At 48.5% G+C, this 24,275-nt stretch overlaps 1 protein-coding gene across 3 annotated transcripts in view; it reads left to right on the top strand.

Moving 5' to 3' along the window:
- The first annotated feature begins 1,180 nt into the window (after positions 1-1,180).
- Positions 1,181-24,275, top strand: part of pou2f2b (POU class 2 homeobox 2b) — a 41,225-nt gene continuing 18,130 nt past the window's right edge. For all 3 annotated transcript variants that reach the window (XM_023809944.2, XM_023809943.2, XM_023809942.2), the window contains exon 1: positions 1,181-2,446. In XM_023809944.2, the coding sequence (XP_023665712.1) occupies positions 2,347-2,446 (100 nt within the window). In that variant the 5' untranslated portion in view covers positions 1,181-2,346. The remainder of the gene's footprint in view (positions 2,447-24,275) is intronic.

Below are 24,275 nucleotides of genomic sequence, written 5' to 3'. Positions count from 1 at the left end.
TACAATTGTGGTGTCTTTGGAGAGAAGAAAAAGGAAAAAATCTAGTTCACTGTTCGTAATTAAAATCTGTAAAATGCAGAGTCTAATACTGATAACATTAAAGTTAAAATAATGTCTTTACTGTAGACATACGTGTTTTAGCATTGTTAGTTGAAATATTTAAAATTGTTAGAAGAAAATATCTATTTGTAACCTTATTTTTGTAAAATGTCACGTCACGCAGAACATATCCACCCGAGGTAAAGGTAGTGAGAAACCCGACTCTTCTCGTAATCGATTCTTCTCCTATTGACTGCAATGTTTAGCGTATGGATTTTTCTATTTAAAAATCCATAATGACAATAATCTGGTGTGTAAACGCGTGGCGCCGAATGTATCTGTACAAGTGGCGGCGTGTAAACGTGGCCGTGACAAGGGAAAAGAAATAAACTGCAAGAAGAGGAGCCAGCAGGCACGCGACACTGGAATGCAGGCAGCACAGTGCCGGGTCACTGCACGGTGGGCTTCGCGGCGCCCCGCGTTTCACGGACTGCGTTACCCCATCACGCCTTTTAGACTCATCTCCGGACGAAATCAAGAGTTTCCTCCACCTCTTTTCAATACTCTAGCTGAAATTCAAACACAATTTAATTGTATAAATATTAATCACTATCGAAAACACAAATGACTCAAAAAGCCCCACACAGGAGTCTTTCTGAGGACAAATTTTAGCTATTAATATATTAATCAAAATTTTCAAGGTGGAATGTGTCTCATTTCTGGGACAATTCCGTTATTTTCTGGAAGTGTTTTCTTTTTTACATTATTTGTTTCTTTTCTGTGGTCTACGGTGCATATGTGGAACAGTTTTGTGTAAGAAATTATTCCTAAATTTATTAACTCCGTACTGAATCAACCTTGTATTGATTAACAGGATTCTACTGCTATTAAGAAGAAGAATCAAGAAATCAATAGAGGATACCTTTGCCGCGGATGGAAAAAAAACGAGCGAGCGTGAAGGGGAGGGAGGACGGAAGGTAGAGAGAGAGAGAGGGAGGGAGAGCCGAGGAACGAGCGAGGGGATGGGGTGGGGGAGGCGGCCAGGGCGGGGGGGTGATGTGTGAGTAGTAGCCGGTCCTCTCTCGCTTCAATGTTGCGGGCAGTGTAGTGCCAGAGCGCTTTAATACGGGAGGGAGTCGGGTCGAATGTGCTATTGGGGTTCCCAAATAACGGGGACAAACAGACAGACAAAAAGACACACAGACGGATGGACGGACAGATAGGCAAGTCATCCCAAAAATTATATAGCGTAAGGGGTTCCGCGTTTTCTTTTTTTGTTTTGTTTTCATTCTTTATTTATTTATTTGCTTTATTTATTTATTTATCGATTGATTGCGTTTTAATTACTACCTTGTGACAGTGAGGGAGGGAGGAGGAGCGAAGGCCAGCTGTGCACGTTGTGTAGCCTTATTTATTATTTATTTATTTTAATTAGATGAATTCGGTTATTTATTTGTATTTAAAACACAAATCGCTGCTTAGTATGCGTGTGCGTGTGTGGGCCAGTGTGAACAGCTAGAAACCAAATATATGAACCAAATACACAAATCCAAATAAGAACACAGCTGCTGGCTTTTATACATATGCCAGTGAGACGAAATATCGTCTTTTTATTGAATTTGAAATTAATATTAATAGTTTTATTTACAAGCGAAAACCAAAGCAAAATCGAGTGGAGGGTGCGAGAGGGAGGCCAGCGACTGTTACGCTGACTGTTCTCACATCTGTCTCGACAGGGAAAGCAAAAAAGACAAAATACTAAGAAAGAAAAAGAAGATTTTATGGGAGAATAACACAGGAAATACACAAAGCGAATTATCCGTGGGCTGCAGCTTGCAATTCACGAAAGCGGCAAACGACAGAGGGGGCAAACAGAAAATACGAATAGTAATATTGCAACTAGTACTACAAATAATAACAACAATAATAACTCAGATCATTGTATAAATAACCAAACAGTAGCATTACCGCTTAAGAAAACGACTCCACTATCCGTCTGTGTGTGTTAGTCTGGGCTGGGAGCTTTAATTACAACACAACCAAGGGACCATCGAACATATGTAGCTATTCTATACATATTTATAAACAGAGAAAAAGAGTCACCGACACAAAACAGATATTTAAAATGTAAATATAACTAGGTTCCATATATTTCAACCTAGTTTTACGAACTACTGCGAATTTATTTTTTTCCATACCAAATATATTTAAAACAATCTACCTGGAAATCAGACGAAGACACAGAGAAGAAAAGAAGAATATTGTCATTATTACGATAATTAATCAAAGAACAGAAGACTGAGGATCATGTTTGTTCCCTTGCCGGTGCCGTTCGTCTTTCAGAGAACTGCTTCCGATATCAACGCTTGGCGTCTCAAGTCCCCGCTGGCTCTGCGGTCCAACTCCGGTAAGACATTAAACTCCTATCCGTAAACCCCTTTTGTCTTACCGATATACTTGCGATATATTTCACTGGAAACTGGGCTACGGGTCTGACCACTCCATCTTACCACGCCGTGGTCGCCGGATCGCTGGTCTTTTAATCCGCTAAAACGAGAAGAAGGCAACAATCTCATTTTTTTCTTTCTGTCTCTCTAATAGAATATACTTTCGTTTCACATCCCATTGTAATCGCATGGAGAAAAGTAAAGTACACGATTATAGGGGGTAAACCCGTTGCTGGAAAAAGAGGACATGAAACAAAACCTTGGCGCATTTTGATCGCTTTCGAAAACAAAACATAACGTGAGCGAGTCTACCGTGGTCCACTTTTCCCGGGGTTAATTCACATTTCTTTCAATCGGTAAATCCTCGCCCTGTGATTTTTTTTTCAACTACGGCTTCTCTGATTTCGGTTTCCATCCGTATGTTCCCATCCACTCCATCTCCCTCTGTCTCAGCCTCCGTCTCTCCCGAGCTAGACTCACGGCGGGCTGGGAATATTCATGCCAACTTATCGATCCTGCGGAGATCGATTCCAGGGCCGGCGGATACACGGAGAGAGGGGGAGAGAGAGATTGAAAAGGGGTGAAAGGAAGAACGGGTGCGCTGAAAGAAGAAAAGGGGATATGTTCTTATTTATTCCTAAGTCACTGACACGGACGCGCTATATTATGATTTGACCCGGGTTACCTTAGTTCTGTATGCCATAGCCATAAACTGTGGTGTGCATAGACAATCGTGATGCATTGCATTTGTTTATTAAATCCGCTGCGTCAAAGGATCACCTTGAGGAGAAACATTACGGAAACGCCAGGTGTTAGGAACTGATCCGCCTATACCTATGGCTGTCGGTGCTTGATGGCTGATTTTGTGGTTGCCAGACCAGCAGACTAAGAGAGGGAGGGTGTGAGACTTGGACGGAGCGCCGTCTGTGCTATTCTTTCCACTGAAGCGGAATAAGAGGATGGACTGACGGAAGGAGCGAGAGTCTATGTCTGTCTGTGATTTGGACCCTCATCGGTTATAAAACGAGACAGGATGCTGTTCCTTTTCCGTTTGATGTGGAGGGGAGGAGTGAGAGAAGGATGCGTATTTGTTTCTGCGTGTGCGCTGTTTCTGTTTGGCTACCGGAGTATATGGTGAAGTCCTGGATAAAGGAGGACGAGCATGTGCATAGGCTGCTATTCACGGTACACTGTCTAACTGTGGTGCCCATGGATATCAATCAGTTTATCCTGCCGTTGTAGCGTTTTTCATTTAAGGTGATCTAAGTGACTGTGCCCCTCTCTTAAAGGGACCAACAAGAGATTTGGTTGAGGCTCTGCTCTCTATCTCGGTCTAAGCAGCACAGACCGACTTCACGAACACAGACCGCATTTCCTCAAGAAAACTTCACAATCTGTTGCTCCATTTTCTTGGTTTTTATTCGAAAGAGGGACTACGGAGAGAGGGAGTGGCCGTGTATAACCTGTTACCTGTGTGTGTCCCTGGAGATGAGAGGGATGGGATCGCTGGGGGGGGGGGTTGGGCTGTGGGCAGGAGGAGGGTGCTGTATGGGGAGAGGTTTGCTCCTGCACGCTGAGAAATGGCGAATGTCAGGCTGAGATTAAAAAACCCGTAACTGTACAGACTGTAAAGGAAGGTAAAAGCAGATGATGGTGAAAAATGAAGCAGAAAGAGTAAAGAAACTCAAATACGGGACTTGACTTAATTTTGCCTTGAATTAATACCTTGTTCAGTTTTCAGCGAATCGTTTGCAAACGGGTGAGAAATGTGGCACATTAAATATGTACAACACGCTCGCTCACATATTATGTCATTATATTGCTTGTGTATGTGTCACAGTGCTGTTTCTGCATCCATAAAATATCTCTGTGTAGAAATGTACTGATATTAATACTGCATAACGCTAACTATTAATCTCTAAATTAGAAACATATGTAGAAGATAACCATGTGCCCTTCTTAGAAGCTATTTGTTGCTAGACATATACTCTTGTTAATGAGTAAAGTAAAGGATTTGTAAACAAACAAACAAAAAAAGGTTTTGATAACTATTGGTCTAGGCTTTTGTGCTAAACACAACCTGTATTTGGAACAACATGGCATCCATTTTGTATTTCATTACAAACTCTTTGGACATTCATTTCAGTCTGTTTTGAACTGTTAAGCACTAAATTTGGATTATGTCTACATATCTGCATGTGACTTAGACAGACTGGCTTTGCTGGTGGGGTTCTCAGTGATCATTCTGTCATTACCCAACATACCAAGGCCAGCGCACTAAAATGTGTGTACGTTGCTCATATTTACCTGGGAATGGGGTTTATGTGAAATCAACGAATCCCTAACGCATCTGTTCAAAGGAAGATTTTAAGAGATTGGCTTGTGTTTGGGCAGGTCATTGGCTCAGATCAGGTAACGGGTAGCTAAGCCACACCCTCTTCAAAATGGATCCTCAAAATGCAATTAAAGATGTATAAGCATGCCTTGATGCTTTTCTCACAGCTAATCTGTCACCGATGTACATTTGCTCTTACGCAGCAGATGGAGCCTGCAGCCTCCTCCTCATATGTGAGGATGGTGCACTGAGGTCCCTTCGACTCGAATGAAGATCCATCCTCATTCCCTTCAGAACGGGCAAAGCCCAGCATTCTCCACTTGGCCGCATGGCCCTTCAGCCATCGGGGGGCACCACAGTTATTTATCCCACCCATACGTCTCTTCATTTTGCTTTACTTACACTTTTTTTTTCTGTGTTCGTGCCCCAGTTTGGTAGCAGCCTGTTTCTGTGACACCCAGCCAAATGTGTCTGACGCTGCACATGGGGGGTGCTTTCACTGGGCTCCTGCGCATAGGCTGAGTCCCGTCTGGCTCAGGAGACGGCGCCGTCCTGCCTGGGGAGGCAGGTTGAGAGCTGAAGCCTCAGTCTGCTGGGCCTGGCTAGCAAAACACACAGACTGTGGCAGCAACGGAGGCATCCTACTGCGGGTGTGCCGGAAACGAGCGCTCGCTGGCAGGGAGGTGCGTCACGCTGGGAATTCAGCGGCACACCGCTCAGGGTGGGTGGGGCCTTGGCATGGGGGCGTTTCATGTTTTTCACACCTACTGTGGAAGCAAAGCATTGTGCAAAAGTTTCTTAAACGAACGCTTCATAACAGACATTGTGCTGCCCCCACCAAGGCCTGGAAACACTCAGAGATGTAGTGCATTTCAGCGGCTGTGAGTGCCTTAAATGCCCCATGGAGACCCGTCCTGGGAGCCTCACACATGACGGCACCCATGACGGGCGTGAGGTAGCCCCCGCCCCCCCCAGCCCACCCGCCACGTGTGCTGAGCCCTTCCTAGCTTCTTAGCGGCGTGGCGGTGCGAAGGATGTTCTACTGCCTTCGTGCCCCCCCCTCGCCCCCGCGCCACCATTCTCCCCCCCATGGGGGACGCGTGCGTCGGCGTGAGAGTGTGTGCATAGATCGGCGATTCGCAGGGAGAGTGTGTGAGTCCCAGTGCTAACATGATTGTGAATGACAAAATGTCAACCAGGGTTTGTTAGTAACATAATGGGGAATCAATAGACACAAGAAAGATGTCAATACAACATGCTTTATTGCATTAAGCTACCTCTCTCTCTCTCTCTCTCTCTCTTGCTCACTCTCTCTTTCTCTCTCTCACGTCCTTCACTCTTTTCTCTGCTTCAGCCACTAGCTCTCTCTCTCTTCCCTCCCTCCCTCTTTCCCTTGTTTCTCGTTCATTTGCTTCAGCAAGGCAATTACTCTCCTTCGTTTTGTTTTTGTCTGGATAATAAATAGATACGTATGAATAAATCATAAACCATGTGGAAACTGGATTATGGCGAGCTGGATGTGGCTCACACTTGTGGGCTGGGGTATTGATCTGATGCCATTCTGGGAGCATTTAAGCCGATGTCCCTCTGTACAAACCCATCGCCTGTCTGTTGGTTTTTTAGGATCCTGGCCCAGTTGTTGCCTATAACACATAAATCGTTTTGTGTTGCGTATCGAAATGTAGGCCATGGTGCAAACAAACCCCATTTCCACCACCGCCCCAGAGGGCGACACTGTCCCAGGGCATCCTGGGAAGGGCGGAAGCAATTTTTGGGGCATGTGCGCCAAACCTGTGTGTTTCTGCCTGTCGCCGTTGGGGAGGTCTTCTGAAGGAACAATAGCCTGCTACTTTTTCGGGATGGGGGGGGCACACATTTACCTGAGCTGGCTGGCAACAGAGCGCACCCTGCTGGTGTGATCAGACTCAGCAGATCAACTGGCAGGACATGGCTAAGTATCGCTGAGGCTGAGATGTGGCCGTCAGTGTGTATGTATGTGTGTGTGTGTGTGTGTATGTGCGTGCGCGTGTGTCCGTGGATTATGTTTATTTTATGTTGTGAGGACCAAATGTTCCCCACAATGTAATAAAAGCCTGTTATTTTGACGTTGTGTGGATCATTTTTCAGGTCCCCACAAAGATCTGTGAATGCAGTCAAAAAAGTAAAAATGCTGAAAGCCTCATATTTTGTTTGGTTACTTATGGTTAAGGTTAGGGCTGGGTAGGGGTTAAGGTCGTCATGTTGTGATTAGAGTTTTCCTCATAGAAATTGAGTCCCCACAAAGACATAATTACAAACCTGTGTGTTTGCGTGGATGCGTTTGTATGTGTCCATATGTGTCTGTGTCTGTGTGTGTGTATGTGTGTGTGGGTGTGTGTGTCCGTGTGTGTGAACCTGTGTGTGTGTGTGCGCGTACGTGCGTACGTGTGTCTGCTCCTGACAATGTCACTCTGTGTAGTAATTACACTGGCCAGCTCCCACATTCTCATTTACAGCCGCTGGTGGTTCTCCCTGTGCATAATGCTCAGAAAACACACACTCCCACTCGCCGACCATTACCGCCAATTACGGACACGGCACACGGCACCAACACGCTAATGAAGGCCCAAATACACACATCTCACACAGTCACCCTCACCGTGGCCTCTGTCCCTCCCTCGTCTGCCTGTTCTTTCATGTTGTCTCCATCCTTTTGGCTGTTCTTTCCTCGATCTAGTCTCACCTGTCCCCAAAGGTGATGAGCTGAGTAGTTGGTCACTCTAGAAACTTCTTTCATCAGATGAGGTGGAGCGGGCCTGTGCACACCCCCGCCTGCCGCCGCCCACCTTCCCCTAGTTCCCACTGGATTGCGAAGCTGAGCTTCATTAGTCCTAATCAGGACTCTGTGAACAGGCCACTTAATCAGCCCCCTTCCCTGGGGATCATGCCCCCCCCCCCCCTCCCAGTCGACGTGTCCGGGCAGCGGCCCCATCGCGACTCCCACACCCTGCCCCCAAACCTCTGTGTGCAGAGAGGTCTGAGAGAGAAAATCCAGAAGGAACTTGGATGGGGGCCAATTCTGGCCATGTTCTACGTGGTCTGACAGCCAAAAACAGCCAGTCACCCTAATTAAAAAAGCTATCAGAGAGTAAAATGCCACCATAACAGACTGTCATCCATCTTCTGGACCCACTTATCCAGCAGAGGGTCACTGCATTTCATAAACATTTTGGTGACAAATAATATTCTATAGAAGACAGAAATTTTTGGCTGGAATGTCATCATTTGTTGGGGGGGAGCACAATTTGCTGTCCCACTGTTTTTGGGCAGTGGAGGCTGAGGGTCCTGTGTACGGCATGGTCAAGGTCGCGGTCTGACGCTGATTTGAATAATTAGCCACTTTAGCCCCTGTGAGCAGAGGGGGGCGCCACCGTGCTGATTTAACAGGCGGCTTGGGGCTTGCTGCTGGGCTCACCTGCTCATTTTTCATCACCATCTTTCATCCAATCGGTTTTCTCATGTATTTCAATGATGTGTGTGTGTATGGGTACATTTTGATAATAAAAAAGAGCAATAAAAACAACCAGTTTGATTGGGTTCCACCCCCTCCCCCTCCCCCACCCCTCGCAGTCAATGTAGCCGAAACCAGGAGTCCTTCTCGCCATTTCATTTAGCTGATAAGATTTATGATAATGAAGGGGGTCCTATTAACCTCTAGGTCTGTCCTTCAGTCTGCCTGACCTGCTGTTTTCTTTATAAAAATGTAATATGGCATCCGCCAAATGTATACTTAGGGATATAGGACATTTGCTTTGGCAGGTGACAGTAACACGCCAGGCATGTTCAGTTCCTCTTGTTCATTTCCAATTAGACAGGAGTGCTCAGGCGTGGGTAGTCTTTCCTGGCCGGTCGTCTCGCTCAGGCTCGCGCTGGCGCACACGCACGCCTTAAGCACGTGCTCCTGCATCGCTCCGCAACCGCATACATGCACACACAAAGCCCCCTTTTCTGTAGAGGAAAAATGCATGATCCCCTGATCTCACTCCTTTATCATCTCTCTTTTTTCCCTTTTTTTCTGTGGGGTAGCCCTGCAGCAGAGATCGGCCTTAAAATGAAATTAATCTGTTGTACAGCACCTCCCTCTCCTTCCCTACCCCCAGCACAATCTCCCTCCCGCTCTCTCTCTCTCTCCCTCTCTCTCTCTCTCTCATGCTGTGTCTCCCTTAGCCCCCCTCTTTCTCTTTCTGTCCACCTTTCTCCTTCCCTCTCTCTCCCTCCATGTCTGTCTCTCTCCCTCTTTTTTTCTCTGTCTCACTCTCTTCCTCTCTTCCTGTCTCCCCCCTTCTCTATCTGTCTCCCCATTCCTCCCTCCCTCCTCCTCACTGTCTGTCCCGCACCCCCCCACACCCCGTCTTCTCTTAACCTTCCCATACTGGACATGAATCTGTCAGCGCATCTCGCTCACACTGACATTCTGCAGGGGGGGGGGGGGGGGGGCGCTGTGCACTCGGCACCATCGGCTGTAAGCTCTGCATCAGAGGTTTGCATCATAAATTGCCATTATTTCTCATCACACTTTACGACTGTGTAGCTACACATGTAGGTGATACCCCCTGAAGCCAGGGGAAGACCATTTAAATAATCATGTCAGAAATGCTTTTTGGCAGTTTGAACACTACCATCATTCCTCACATACCTGTGCAACCCCCCCCCCACTTAAAAATATGCAAACTAACAGGCAAAAAGAGATATAAATGCAAGCCCCACAGAAACATACGTGAAAAACATTATTACTTTGTGTAAAATAGAACAAGATTATACACAACTATGCAGGTGTCAGTCTGCTGTAAATGGATTAATCTATATTTACATTCAGGGATTTAAAGGTCCATTTCATTACTGGATTACTTTCAGACTTGTTGTGGACTGATTTCAGGACCAGTACTTAGCCTGTCAGTTGTCTGCATTTTAAATTCCATTTACTTATTTTTCTTTTAGGTGGGGAGGAATGAAAACGTGTTTAGGAAGTCGTCCTGAGGAATTTACACGATGCAACGATGCCAGATGGCTGGGCTTAGCTGAATCCGACTTGCATTCACAGAGGGAAAATTAGCTGGCATCTGAAGCACAGGTTACCCAAGTCAGCTGGGAGGCCGTGGGAGGTTAGCGGTGTGTCGTTGGCATCGGTGCCACTCACCAAAAGCAGGAAAAAGCTCAGATTACCGACGTTAATGCTAAGAGTATATCTGACACGGTTTTACACATAGCCAGCTCACATACATTACTTTTAAGGATCAGTTTTAGTGAAATGGGATAAATTGAATGGAAGTCAAGTTAAAGGCCGATTAACACGATGTCATTTTCTGTGGTCTTCATCCAGTAACTAGAAGGGCCAAAACTCCACGCTGGCTTCCACTCAGCCGACCCAGACAGGCTCACCGTGACCTGCCCCCTTTCTGGTGAGGAATTCTGGGTCGTCTGTAGCGTCTCAGCTCTGAGCAGAGACCAAAGGTGCCCCTGCCACGGCGCTCCGCGTTAGTGGCAGATCGCAGGCTGACAGGAAGCCGCGCTCCCCGTCCGTGAGCGGAAAGGCGCGCTTTCATGTGCGCTGTCAGCCGCAGCATCACTCTCCAGTATATCCGACGCGGTTTGGTGAATTTCGGCAAACGCATGAATGTGTCGCCTGGGTGACAACGCCAGCTGCTTTTCAGGCCTGGTTTCCACAGTAATAACGTTTCCATCGTCGCTTGTGCGGAGAAGATGGGCCTTGTTTTCCCAGCCTCGTTATCCTGCTGTGCTTGTCCCTTTAAAATGTCCCTTTAAAGCACTTCCTGTCACACTAATTAGCCTAATTAGCACCTTGCACTAATGAGTCAAAAGAAGCAGCATGAGAATCGCTTGGCTCACACACTGTGGCTCTTTGCTGAATGTGTTTCTTTAACCCAGACTGGGAGTAAGAGATAGACCCCCCCCAACTACTGCCCCTGTGCTACCCCCAACCCCCAGCCCCTCGGAGAGTGGAGGTTTAACCCCTCAGCCCCTTTGTCCTGCGGCAAGGGAGGGGGGTGACTCGGTGACCTTTCTCTTCCTTTCGTTCTCTCGGTCGTCCTCTTTTGCTGTAGTCCCCCCCCCCCCCCACCAGTCCTGTCCCCTTGTCCCCAGAGAGCTGCTGTTTTACCGCTGCTGTGAGCGACACTCGCATCACCACGGTGATTACGAAATGTGCCACGTCTTGCAAAAAAAAAAAACAGGGGAACGAGACTCGTAACCGAGAGCCAGGAGTTTGCCACGATGTGCGGGGGGAGGGGAGAGAGGCGAAGAGGGCGAAGCCCAGAAATCAAAGTGGAAAATAGCTGCCCTTTTTTAAAGTGCATCAAAAAATTAATGAAATTGACAAAAATGCCCGCCCTCCTCCCCTCCCTTAGTTTCCAATTGGACACATGCTGTCTTGAGTGACAGGCCTAATCATCAGTCAAATTATAATGGATTGAGAGCAGTGGGCTGGTGGGCGAGCGAGAGAGAGAGAGAGAGCGAGAGAGCATGGGAGGCAAAAATGGAGGGAGGGAGAAAATTAGATAAAGGGATGAGAGTGAAAGATGGACGCATGCAAACAAAAGCAGATCCATTTTTACCAGTTTCTAAAAAAAACGTCATGGGTATTGATTTCAGAGTTAGAAGGGCTGTTCTCACGGCAAAAGAGGGAAAACCACGGCATCGTTAACACGCAAACAGGCCACGTGAGCTCCGGGGTGTGATGTTAGTCAGCAGGACAGAGCCGGTTTCCTGCCGTGATGGGCAGCGTGCCGAACTGTGCTCTCCTCGCTCTGCCAGCGTGAAACTGCATCCGCTGGCCTGCCATCATTAAGTGTGGGTCAGCAGAGACATCTCCCTACCCGGCACATTTAGCCACCGTTAATGGGAACGACTCTAATTACCAGGAGTAATTAAGCACTTTGGTAATCGCTCTGCTCCTTAGTCTCATTAGAAGCTCATCTGGAGGGGGGGATTTTTGGCAGAGAGGTGGTCTCGATCGTAAATCCCCAGGCGAGTGTACACGGCGAATTAGAGATCGGGAGATTACGGAGATAAGGCCGAGCCAAGCTGCCGTAATGAGATTCCCAGCGGGCGCCAGCGGCCCGGACTCGTGCAGCAGAAGCGGAGAGCATCGCGCCGGGAGCTGATTGGGGCAGCGGCTGATTGGCCGGTCGGGGAAGGCAGGACAGAAAGGCACCTGAAAGCTGTCATTTTAGCAGCAGAGGCGCGTGACGAGGCTAATGGCCGCTGTCGATCGATCGGCAGGATGCGATCTTTCCTTTGATTAATGATGGTGGGGGTGGCAGTTTTTTTTTTTTGGGTTGGGGGGGTTGAACTTTGTTTTTTGCTTCAGTTTTCCAAGTGGGGAAAAAGTACGGAAGAGCGGAGCTGCGGTTTAATGACGCCGGATTGCAGCCCAAGGTGGTAGCTGGCGTTCCATTAGGGCAGCAGAATTACAGGATTATTTGGGTGACCTCAGGGCAGTATGTGTGGGACAGAATATCCCTGGGAAGGAGCAGATCCTTATGTAAACCCCTCGGTATTAGATTATTTCCAGCATGAAGAAACATTGTGCGGCTACAGTAATATTCTGCTGAGGCAAGAGAGGCAGCACACCTTTCGGTGGGCAATCAAGGTGAAACGTGAGGCGTGGCGGTTCTGTGACACGGGCGCCGGGATTTTAGCTACCCCGTTCTTTCCTCCATCTTTCCCTCCCTCTTCCTTGCTGCTTGTGGTCGGCGTGATGGAGTGATTATTAAGGAGACATTCCCGTGTTCAGTGACAGTTGATGAAGTCTGCCTTTGTCTGCATTGCCCTGTCGCAGACTGGACTCTGCTTATAGCAAAATCAATACTGACGCTGGGGGGGGGGGGGGGGAGGTGCAAGAGGGGGTTGGGAGGGGGCCGGAGCAGGGGAAGAAGGGAAGGAAAGAGAGAAAGGAAGAGAGCAGTGCTGGGAGGGAGGTTGAAAAATAGGACGGAATCAGAGATGAGAGACTTCAGGATTGTGCTTCAGCTGAGGGTGTGATTGAGGGTATAAATTCCAGTCTGGGTTTTTACAGATATTTATGCAGTGTGTTTAGGGCACTCAGCTCAGCACAGCACATCCACAAAGGCGCCACTAACGACACAAAATATCCCATTAGCGGCAGGCAATGATTTTAGCAACTCCTGTGGAAGGCGGACTGCAAACTGACATGGCCACCAAATGGCAAATAAGTTTTCTTGCTGGTTTTTCGCAGCTGTGATTATCCGTGTCACCTCACTGAAGCGTTTAGCGGGGCTTTTAGTTCCACCGGAGGATGGGGTGTGTTTACGTTGGGGGGGGGGGGGGGGGAGTGCATAAGACAGGTAGCCACCAAAACGTTTGTGGCCATAACGTTGACATCAGCAATAACACAGCAAAAGATAATCATGTAGCAGAAAGAGTAACAGGCAGATGATAGAGCAGTAGGGGGCGATGTTGGTGGAATTAGCGGGAGCCGAGCGGAAAATCGGCAGTTAGCAGGACTCTGCCCCTCCGCAGCTGCCCATGCGACTTACAGCAGAGTCACATCGATTCCCATAACGTGAGCGAAAGACCGTTGAGCTCAGGAGCACAGGAATCACATGGCCAAAGTATTATGAAAGCAAGTAGCACTATTCTCTCAATTGCCACTGAGCGCAATCACCTTCAATCTTAACAGCGAGGGGCTGCATTACAAACAGCTATTTATGCATTAAATGGATTGCCGATTGATCCATACTTGTGGAATTTTTATGGGCTGTAGTAATTTCTGTGACATGACGACTTGTACAACCACCGAGGCACGGTTCTGCGGGGAATAGAGGGGCTTGGAGTCATAATCAGCATGTCGCTTCAGTCGATAATCAGGTAATTACTGGACAAATACCAGTAACAACTAGTAATCAGTAATCAGAAGTGACTGAGGCTTTGTCTCCGAGCTGCTGGAAGGAGCCGGAGCCACAGGAAGCGGAGGAGGAGGCCATATTGTATCGATAGCAGGACTATCAGTGCATGGTTATCAGCAGTGGGTATGTATGAGTGCAGCCCATCTCCCATGGGACAGAGTGTTAGCTGGGGGGGAGCTGGATGTGGGGTGGGAGAGACCCAGCTGGGAAATGAGAAATGCCCCCCCCATTCCCATCACTTTATCCTCCCCTCAGGAAAGAACAGGGGTAGAGGGGAAGGGAGGGGGAGAGAGGTAAAGGGATAGGGAGAGAGTGGGGGACAGATAGAAGCATTAAAATTCATGGCTTTTTTTATTTTCCGTGCTGAAAATCAATAGTGTTTACTATGAATGAGGTGAACACTGGACAACAGCGGTGCCAGGGGGAAACGGGGGGGGGGGGGGGGGGGTACAAGAGGGACGCAAGGGAGGAGGGAGATGGAAAGCGAGGGAGGAAGGGGGGTGACTTTATTATCGGAGGCAGAGTCACTAGGGGCCAAGGTTAAAGACTGGGCTGGGTGGGGGGCAGGGGGAGAAGGAAAGAAAGAAAGAGAGAGAGAGAGGGAGTGAGAAAAAGAGAGAAAGAGAAAGAAAGAAAGAAAGAAAGAAAAGAGAGAAAAAGAGAAAGAAAGAAATCAAGCTTTGAGATGAGTGGCAATGGGGAGACAAGGCTCGCCTTCATGCATACACACTTGAGATGAAATAAGACCAAAATGCGCTAATTGCACCACAGTGACATCCATTATCCAGCAGAACATTCCGGATCCACAGGGAAGTGCCGGGCTCCACCAACCGTGACCCCCCAGCAAACTGGGAGATCCAGCTTCCCCTCTACCTCCTGCTCCTGCTCCTCTGGCGAAGCGGCCCGCAAGGCGATATAGTACTGGTCTGTGCGGGTACATCCTGCTGTACACTCATGAATAATGCAGGGGGCCGGAAATGCACAGGGCCCCCAAACACTGACATATGTTCTGTGTGTGGCATTCGCACCACCTCCCATCTGCATTTTTATTAGCATATATTTACATTTTCATCCCCTTCCTGTGCTAAATGAACAGAAGGCAGAAATGTTGATGCCTTTAAGCTGCATTTGCTGTGACTGTATTACACTGCCAGGTTCACTTGCAACATTAATGTGTTTCTTTGCTTGGCTCAGTGTAAGATGTACTTTCAGAAACTTACCTGTGGTTCCGTTTTCGCCAGGGCAACTCTGACCTGGAACAGTCTTTGCTAGTTGAGTCTCTTACTTGTTGATTTGGAAATAAAAAATATTTATATATATATATATATATATATATATCAGGACACAAAATGGTTAAATTGGTTCCTGTGTGGTACTACACAGAACAAGAACCCAGAATGTGCAAGAACAAAAAGTAAAACATGATAAAGAAAAACACGACACAGCAACATGTTGTGCATGTGCGTGGATGTGTATGCGTGTGTGTGTGCATATGTGCGTGTGTATGCATATTTGTGTATTTGTGTGTGTGTGTGTGCATATGTGTGCGTGTGTGTGTGTGTGTGTGTGTGTGTGTGTGTGTGCATGAGCATGTGAGTGGGGTGGCTGGGGCTTAAGTCCCTTTGTGTGCATGACCATGAGCTTGTTTGAACTGCATAGAGCATGTGTGATGAGCTGAGTGTGTGCTCAGGGTCAATGGGGCTGTGTGTGTGTCTGCGTGTATACGTGTGTGTGTGTGTGTGTGTGTGTGTGTCTGCGTGTATACGTGTGTGTGTGTGTGTGTGTGTGTGGACTACTTTAGTGGGAGTGTCTCTCCCCTTAACAGGGGGCCTGCGCATCAATAAACCCCAACTGGACTTTGAGAGTCAGTGATGGCTGTTTAACTTCCATTTCAAGATCGGGCAGTGCTCACAGGGTCCTGCGGGGGGCGCCGGGCTTGGGGGGGGGGGGGGGAACAAACAAAAAACCACACGGTCACAGAGCAGAGAGGTGCTGAGACGGTGCTTTCACACTGAGTATCTCAGCGCACATGCGGTATTGCCATTCATGGCGGTCGTTGGTTGGATTAGACAGCGCCCCCTACAGACCCGGCAGTAATCCTTTGTGAAAAGAGCAAGAAATCAGCCTGGGCAAGTCAATGGGATTTGATGAAGTAATAATGGTGCTTAGGACCCACCAGGAGAAAAATCTTTCTCATCCTCTACCTCACTCTCCCCCCATAGTCTTGTTACCTTTCTCATTCTCTCCATCAACCCCCTTTCACGATTTCTGTAGTCCACCTTAGCCCCCCACCCACTTCCCAACATGTCTGTTCCCTTAGCGACCGTTTCCAAGGCCCCCTTCCCAGTGGCTGGGGGGAGGGGATTTGTGATGTCACGCATGCATAACGATACATCTGTAATCTGTGCCGTGTGCTCTCCTTGCATGCCCCTCCCATTCCCCTCCCTGCCTTTCTGCACTCTTTCTTTTCCCATTACTTTTATCCCTCCCCTAATCTCACTCTTTCACTCTCTTTCACTCTCTCACACTCATTCATTCTGATGGTCTGTCAGTTATTAAATTATCTTTCCAAAATCCATTTTATCAGGAAAGTAGAAGGCATTATTAAAACATATTATTTTAGATATTATTTATGAGAGCTTTGTTTAAAACTGAAAAATGTAATTATTCTCCTCTTCAAACAGAATTTCATTACCCACAACACTTTACATTTGGCCTCATGCTTGTAGTTAGAATCATTTTGATATAATCCATTGAAATATGTTTTTATGTAGGAACCTCTTTCATATAGATGTTTTTATTATTACTATTTTTTTAACTAGCATGCAGGTTTATTTTTTAACACCAGGTCCTTGTGAACATTGTCGTCTTGGCTTCCGGGCAACAGACCCCAGCTCCGATTGGCCAGAACACAGAGATGTCAGTACGGGCCGCGGGCTCTGGGGTCCGCAGGCTTGAGCTGAGCCGGAACAACCTCGCCCGGCTCTGAATAGGGATTAGAGCGGAGGAGGGTCCCCGGCATAGATCCGCAAGCCTGTCTCAGTGGGCATCTCTGTGTACTAGCAAGATGGTTCCACTCAGTTCCGTTTGTTAGCTTTCCATGGGCTTTTGTCCCAGTTTCTCGAGATTAGTCTCGCGGGGAGGGGGCACCTCCAGCTCAATGGCAATGTTAACCCCTCTTCTCCCTGCTTTTCCCATCTCCCCGCTTTCCGTTTCAGTCTCACTAATGCCGGCTTCCTCCCCGCCTCGGCCCACCCTGTGGCCCTCTGTCCGCTCACCCATAGCCGCTGTTCTTAACCCCGGTCCAGGTGGGTCGCGGCATCTCCAAGTCCGTGCTATCTCTCCCGAGCGCTAACGACCTCGGGACTAAGAGCGGAAGCTAAACCACCCCAATTAGAAGGGCGATTCGCTCCTACAGAGGCTGAAGACCCTCGAGAATCGAGGCCTGTCCGGCCCTGGTGGAGAGCCGTTGATCTGCTGCTCCTGCATCCACTGACACCCTGGTTACCTCAGCTCATACCACACTCTGCATCTTTCCCGTTGCACGGCTTTCCCAGACGTCCCCTTGCTGCACTTTTTCCCACCCTCTCGACCTCCCGCTCTTCCTGCTCCCAGACCCTCTGCCTCACTCTTTCGCCATCTCTCTCTCTATTGATCTAGTCATACTTTTCTCAGTCTTCACTGTGCTGGCTTGCTTTAATCAATACAGATAATTGTCTGCTTTCTCCTGATGCCAAACAGTCTCTCTCCCTCTCCCTCTCCCTCTTTTTTCTCAATGAATCCAGGTCTTCCCCCACACCCCCTCCTTCACTCCCTCCTTTGCCCGGGATTCCCTCCATTAATGACAGGAGATAACCTGCTTTCTTTACCGATTTTTCTCTCCCTCCCTCCCTCTCTCCCTCCCTCCCTCTCTCATCGATCGCCGTGAGATATCGCCCCGCGTGCTCTTCCGCGAATGTAAACACAACGAGCACGTGTCGCGGTGTGGGCCGGGCAGCCCACATGCTTCAGGCATGTCCCCAACCATGCCAGGGCCATGTCATTCGCTGTGTTGCCACACACCCTCCAATCAAGTGCATGAGTCAAACAGGTGTGGTTTTGCCAGGTCCAGGACACTCTGGAATGGACACAATGGTGACGGCTGTATGTTCACGGTACTGTACGACCAGGAGCATAAACCATTAAGGTGTAGCATACTGACATCATTGACCTGGTGATGTCAGAAACATGCAACTTAATGATGTCATGGACATATAGCCCAGTGATGTCATGGATGTACAGTCCAATGATGTCATGGATGTATAGCCCAATGATGTCATGGACATACAGCACAATAATGCTTTCGCCCAAGCACAGTGGTAGTCGGCTACACAGACAAGCCTCTATGGCTCCACTTTTAATGGAAGCTATTGTGGTGGGAAAATGCTGAAGGCATAATCACGCACACACCTATCCGCTGCAAATTAATATTTATAATATTTAATAAAATATTTCATGTTGACATATTTCATCCCGATTTATTTATAGAATTACAAAGAAACACTGCATCCAGAACGCGGAGCGCTTTAAACAATCATGTTTATTTTTAGGAAGATACGTTTTTGCACATGTGATTCATATGGAATCTGTCGTTATACAGAGTGTGACACTCTGCTGGCATCTGCTAAAAGCACACTTCATCTAGATGGTACTGCAGAGCGCTCATTCAAATAGAGATAATATATCTACCATCAAAGCCACGCTTTCCTGTTCCCAGAATCACTGGTCCGCGTACCTTCATGGCTGTGTGAGGCCTGGAAAGGGGCACATTTGCAGCATGGTGCTGAGTGCTGCGAATCGGCTTTAACCTTTAAGGGAGACGTGTCATCAGAGCCGGGCGCAGGGAGGCAGGGAGCCTTGCCACTGCGCCACCTCAGCTTTCCCCCATTACGAATCGGTCGGTGGGCCGACTCCCATCGTAGCAGAGCCAGTGGGAGGAGGCGGGCATTTCTCAGAGAATACCGAGTTTTCTGGGCTTTTGTTTTGTGTTTATCAAGGCTTTTACAGATAAACACGGTCGTCAAACGATGTATCAGAGCAAGACTGGAACAGTAATGATGATCCTCAAGCACTAACGTTCATAAATGTATGGTTGCTGTGTGACCTGAGCAGCCCCTGAGTCTTGGCAGAGGTGGCGCTGTGGCGCTAACAGAGATGAAGGTGCTTGGGTGTAGCTGATGTCCTTGGCTGTTGGAGCGCCAGACAGTGTCAGACGTTAACGTATGTAGCCGTTATCGGCTGTTTAGGGCCAGGCTTCAGACCTCGAGCTGGGGTTTACCTGAAGTCCCCAAGGAGGTTAAAAAACAGGCACACCTTCGGAGCGGATCCCGGGTGAGGAACCCTGCCCAGGGGTCTGCTGGCCGGGAGCATCCCGCCTGGGATCTGAAGACATGCTCCTCCAGTCATACATCACGCCAACCGAAGAGCTCTGGTCCGCCAGCTCGCTCCCCCCTCCACCCTGCTGAAACACCTGCGTGCTATGAGCAGTGGCAGCAGTCGTGGTGTGGGAATAACAGCTTTGTTTATCCGCCATTAAGTATTTACAAAGTACGCGGCAGCCCTTAATGTGTGTGCGGCACGGCCCGGAATTAAAGGCGTCTTGGTGCCGCCATTGTTATTCTCCATGTGAGCGTGAGTAGTCAGCCATGCACGACTTCCTTCATTTTTCATTTTTTCATCTAGCTAGTTGCAATATCGTTTTTTTCCCCCTTGTGCTGTAAAGAAACACTGGACTCCAATAGAGGACTAAATGTTACTGAGGGGGAGCGAGAGAGTGAGAGAGTAGAAATGAATACTATATATACATATCTATATGTATAATTTATCTATTTGCCTGCATTTATATTTTAAAGTCTCTTCATTTTTGTTTATCAGATTCCACCTCTGTTCACGGCACGGTAAGGAGAATAAAAAAGCCGCCGTCTGTCTTTTAACCTTTGAGAATAGGAGTCTTGAATTTGAATTTCAGAGAGTGAGGGAGAGGGGGAAGAAGGAGTGGGGGGAGGGTTGGAGGCAGTGGTCATTGTGAAAGTGCCTCCAGTGTGCGTGTGTCTGCATGCCCCCTGTGAGGGGCCCCGATCGATACAAACTCGGAGCAATAAAGCTTTCCCCCTGTCATCTCTGCAGAATACAAAGCAGAATGGAGAGGGAGAAAGGGAGAGAGAGGGGTGAAAAGCTGTTCCGCTAGCCAGACCAATTTCCTAACCCCCCCAACACACACCTCCTCCACCTAACTGCCCCCCCCCCCCCACACCACCCCACCCTGCATCTCTCAATCGCTCTTTCTCCCAACTGCACCTATGTCCTTGTCTAGCCACTGCATGTTTTCATTTTACTGTGGAGGAGCGCTATACATATAGATAAATAAACTCCATGAACACCATAATTACGGGCGGGTTAGGCAGGAAAGAAGCGTGATAGCAAGGGAAGTGAATGGGGGATCATAGAGAGAGAAAGAGAGAGAGAGAGGCCTGGAGGGGGGAGGAAAATGGGATTGGAGGTATAAGGAGAGGAGAAAGGGAATAGGGAGATGGAAATGGAGAAGGGGGAGGGAGAGGGATTACAATGAGAGAAAGATGGATGTACTGATAGAGAGAGAGGGGGAAAGAGGGAATATTGATGAAGCAAAGGAGGAGAGAAAGAGGGGTGGAGTATATATGGGATAAGATTAGGATGGGGAACACAATGTGGACAGCAGCGGAGCAGGGGTTAGAGGTCAAACAGCAATTTCTCCAATTGAGAGCCAATTACTGTAAATGTAATCTAGATTTAAGCTGGCCGGACACAGTGGTCTTGCGCGGAGCTGCACGGAAGCATCCAGAAGGCCCAGGCCGGAGGAGGCGGTCTCACGGCGCCCATCGGCTCTCTCCTTCCGCCAGAGGGACCGTGTCGTGCCCGTGTGCACGGCCTGCTGGCCCGCCCTTGCGTGATCATGGCCACCCTTTCGCATTCGGGGCCCAGTGTGTTGTTCTCTGGAATCTGTCTACCCTTAACCCCCCTGACCCCCCCCCACCATCTTCCTTCCTTGTCTCTGATTCTCTCCTTTATTGGAAAAAGATGGAAAAGAGAATCCTTCATCTCTGTCCTTGTAATTCCCTGCCTTTATTGTACGATCCGTGGGCGCTGTCCCAGCTAACCCTCTCCCCATCCCTGCCACTCCTCTGTCTTCCTCTCTACCTCTCTGCCTCATCGCACTATCAGCACACTTTTCCCTTTAGTTCTGCCCCCCTGCGCCCCCCCCCCCCCCCCGCCCCACACACACACACTGTACCCCCTGGCTCTCTGGCTACTTCTTCTCTAATCGCCCCCCCCCTCTTCCACATCCCTCCTTTTCCGTCTCGCCTGTTTCTTTCCCCTCTCTAACCTCACCTGCCTTTCTCTTCCATCCATCTCTCCGTTGATACCTCGCTCCCATGCCATCTTTTTTCTCGGTCTGTCTCTTTCTTCACTCTTCCCCTCCGAACCCATCCCTGCCTTTCTCACTCTTTCTCCCTCATCCCTCTCTCCCTCCCTCCATTGTGTTCCCTGGGGAGGGCAGTAATAATGGCTGTGATGGAGTGAGGGAGGGAGGTGCGATTATTGTCTTGTCGGGAGTCAGAGGAATCGATCGGCCCAGAAATATGAGGCGCGAGAAAGAGCCGCTGTGTCAGATACAATAACCACCCATTCCCCAGGGACATGCGCGCGCGCACGCACGCACGCACACACACACATACACACACACACAAATACAAAATAATGTCCTCAATTTCCACTCAGACACAGACACGCACCACATGCACAGAAAGACACAGTCTGCTATCACATACACATTCAACATGTGTCACTTCTGTGGACCTGTACTTTGACACCAAAACTGTTCAAAAAAGTCACAGCATAGCCACAAAATCCTGAATGAAGCATCGAAATCACTGAATTTCTAAACTGCGAGCCCTTTAAAATGAACGTTAATACACAGAATTTTGTATTGAATTGTGAGGACACTTCGTGTGTCATCGAATGGGCCAACAATACTCGCACAAACGTGAACAAAACAGATTTTTGAACTGATGTTCAGTCTTCACAAGTCATGTGCTCATTTTGAAAATAATCAGACACAAAAACATAACCTGCTATGATTCATTCAGTCGTGTACACACACAAACATACATGCACACACACACAGACACACACATACACAGACTTTCCAGTGCTGTTGCCTGGCAACGTGGCCAAGTGTCCAATCGGAGAGCAGAGTTGTGTCCGGTGATGTCACAGCTACTGCTGACCAGCACTCCTGCACTCTGAGCTGAGAGAGGGAGGGGCAGGAGTGGGTGGGGGCGAGTGAGATGGAGGGAAGAGAAGAGGGAGAGAAATGAGTAAGAGTGCAGAGAGGGATGGATGGGCTGGTGGGGGGGGGGAGGCAGGGAGGATGGACTGATGTAGATGAATGACAGAGAAGGGGAGCGAAAACACAGACCTTCGGATCTTCCCAATTATACGATCCACAACAAATTGATCTGCCAATTCTGGGCTGCCTTAAACTTTGTCATTTTTCCATGGTGTAATTTTAGATGTTTTAAAGTTGTTATCGCCCAAGGAGTGATTTAAATTATGGCGGGACTTGCCTCCACCCCCCCCCAGGAAAGAGCATTACTTTCCAGCGTTGATTCCAGCTGGAGTTCTCATGAAGCCGACTGTCTGCTGTCCACTGGAGCACTGTGACTGCAGGCGTCGTGCTGCTCACTGAGGGCTACTGCCCATCCGTTGACATTGCGACTGCCCGCTCGTGCCTCCTTGGTCCCCTGCCAGCTGCCACCGCATTTGGCCCCAAATGCAGTGAAACCACCTGCTCACAGAGGGTAGAAACATGAAGCCCACGTGCTGGTGGGGGTGGGGACCAATGGGGCTGATGTGGAGAGTGGATGTTAGCCCCCCTCAGGCCCCCACAATGGACAGGTTCTTTCTCTATTCCCTCTGACCAGCAATTGTGGCCCCCTCCCCTGTCCAGCGCTCCCCTGCCTGACCCTCACCCCCCCCCCCAATCCCGTTCATCAGCCCTGACAATGCTGTGATTGATGGCCCCCCAGTGACTCCTCACCCCTCCTGCGGGTCAGCGCTAGGCCGGCCACAGCCTTTGTGCCCGTCACATGTGCGGCCCTCCTATCGTACAGTACGCTATGGCTTGGTGTCCAGTTCTGTCGCCGCTCGGCCAATTGGGACAGCCCTGCTGCTGCCCAGCCAATCGGGAGAGACCCATCGCTGCCCAGCCAATCGAGACAGACCCGTCCCTGCTCAGCGAATTTAGTTAGACCCATCGCTGCCCAGCCAAATCGGGATGGACCCATCATGTTAACCCCTTGTGTGTGAAAACTACTCCTGCAAAATGCAAGGGTTTACACCAGTTTCACTGGTTTCGCAGCACCAAAACGGAACAACATGCTTAAAATGTCAGGCTTTCTATGATACAAAAATCTTAGAAAAGAGTAAAATCATTTTTTAAATGATTATATGGTTCTTTAATATGAGAAATGGAACAGAACAGAACAAATTCTGTACCTTCAGAGCAGTCAGAATAAAGTGTTATTGGGCTTGTCGTCATGGGAACAGAGGCTTAACACCCTCCAGCAGAAGGGCAGGCCCCTCCCACACAGCCCCACAGCTTTGGCCCTGCACAGACAGAGCATCTATGGGGGGGGGCAGCACCAGAGTGCCGCGACGACCTCTGACCTGGCGACACACATGGACACGGCTCGCTTCCCAGCCCTCAGTGACACTCACACGATGTCCCACGCACAGTCTGTCACCAGCCCCGTGCACAATGTGAGAGGGGGACACTGGCTGCCCCCCACATCATGCCCATCTGCAAATAGTGGTCAGGGCTCTGGACGAGATGCGACTTCCATTAATGCCTGCATGTTTCCCCCTTGCTCTAATGTAACTGAAGCTGGAAGTCGCTTAGAAAGAAAATGACCCTAAATATGAATACACATTTCATTTTCTCTTTTAGTACTTACACATAATTTCGTTGTCTATCTACAATCTCCGCCCTGTTATCCTGCAAATGCCGAACTGCCCGGTGTCCAGGCTGCATGTGGACGTACATCGATGATGTGGTCAATGCTGCCACCGTGTGGTTGAATCCCGCTCCTACACAAGGTTGTGCTCCGATTCCGAGTCCGCGATTCCCCCCGCCCCATACTAACGGAAGAACTAATTCATATGCCATTTAAGATGGTATCTTTCATATTATTATCAATTGAAGATGTATGATTAAATAGTTTGTTCCGATGACGCTACTACATGCTATAGCCACAAATACAAAAACATTAATAACTAACGTAATTATTAACAAAATAAAACACAAAAAGCTATGTAAAAGTCATCTGAGAAATACCAATAATTAATAATGCTGAAATCAGAATCAAATAAATTACAGGGCAAATTATAAAAACTAAAAATATTATTGTAACACTACTCTTTCTTACACATTTGAAGCTTGAACTGTAAAAG

This window comes from Paramormyrops kingsleyae, chromosome 9, assembly GCF_048594095.1.
Source record: "Paramormyrops kingsleyae isolate MSU_618 chromosome 9, PKINGS_0.4, whole genome shotgun sequence".
Lineage (NCBI taxonomy): Eukaryota > Metazoa > Chordata > Actinopteri > Osteoglossiformes > Mormyridae > Paramormyrops > Paramormyrops kingsleyae.
This window is presented reverse-complemented; position numbering and strand designations above follow the sequence as displayed.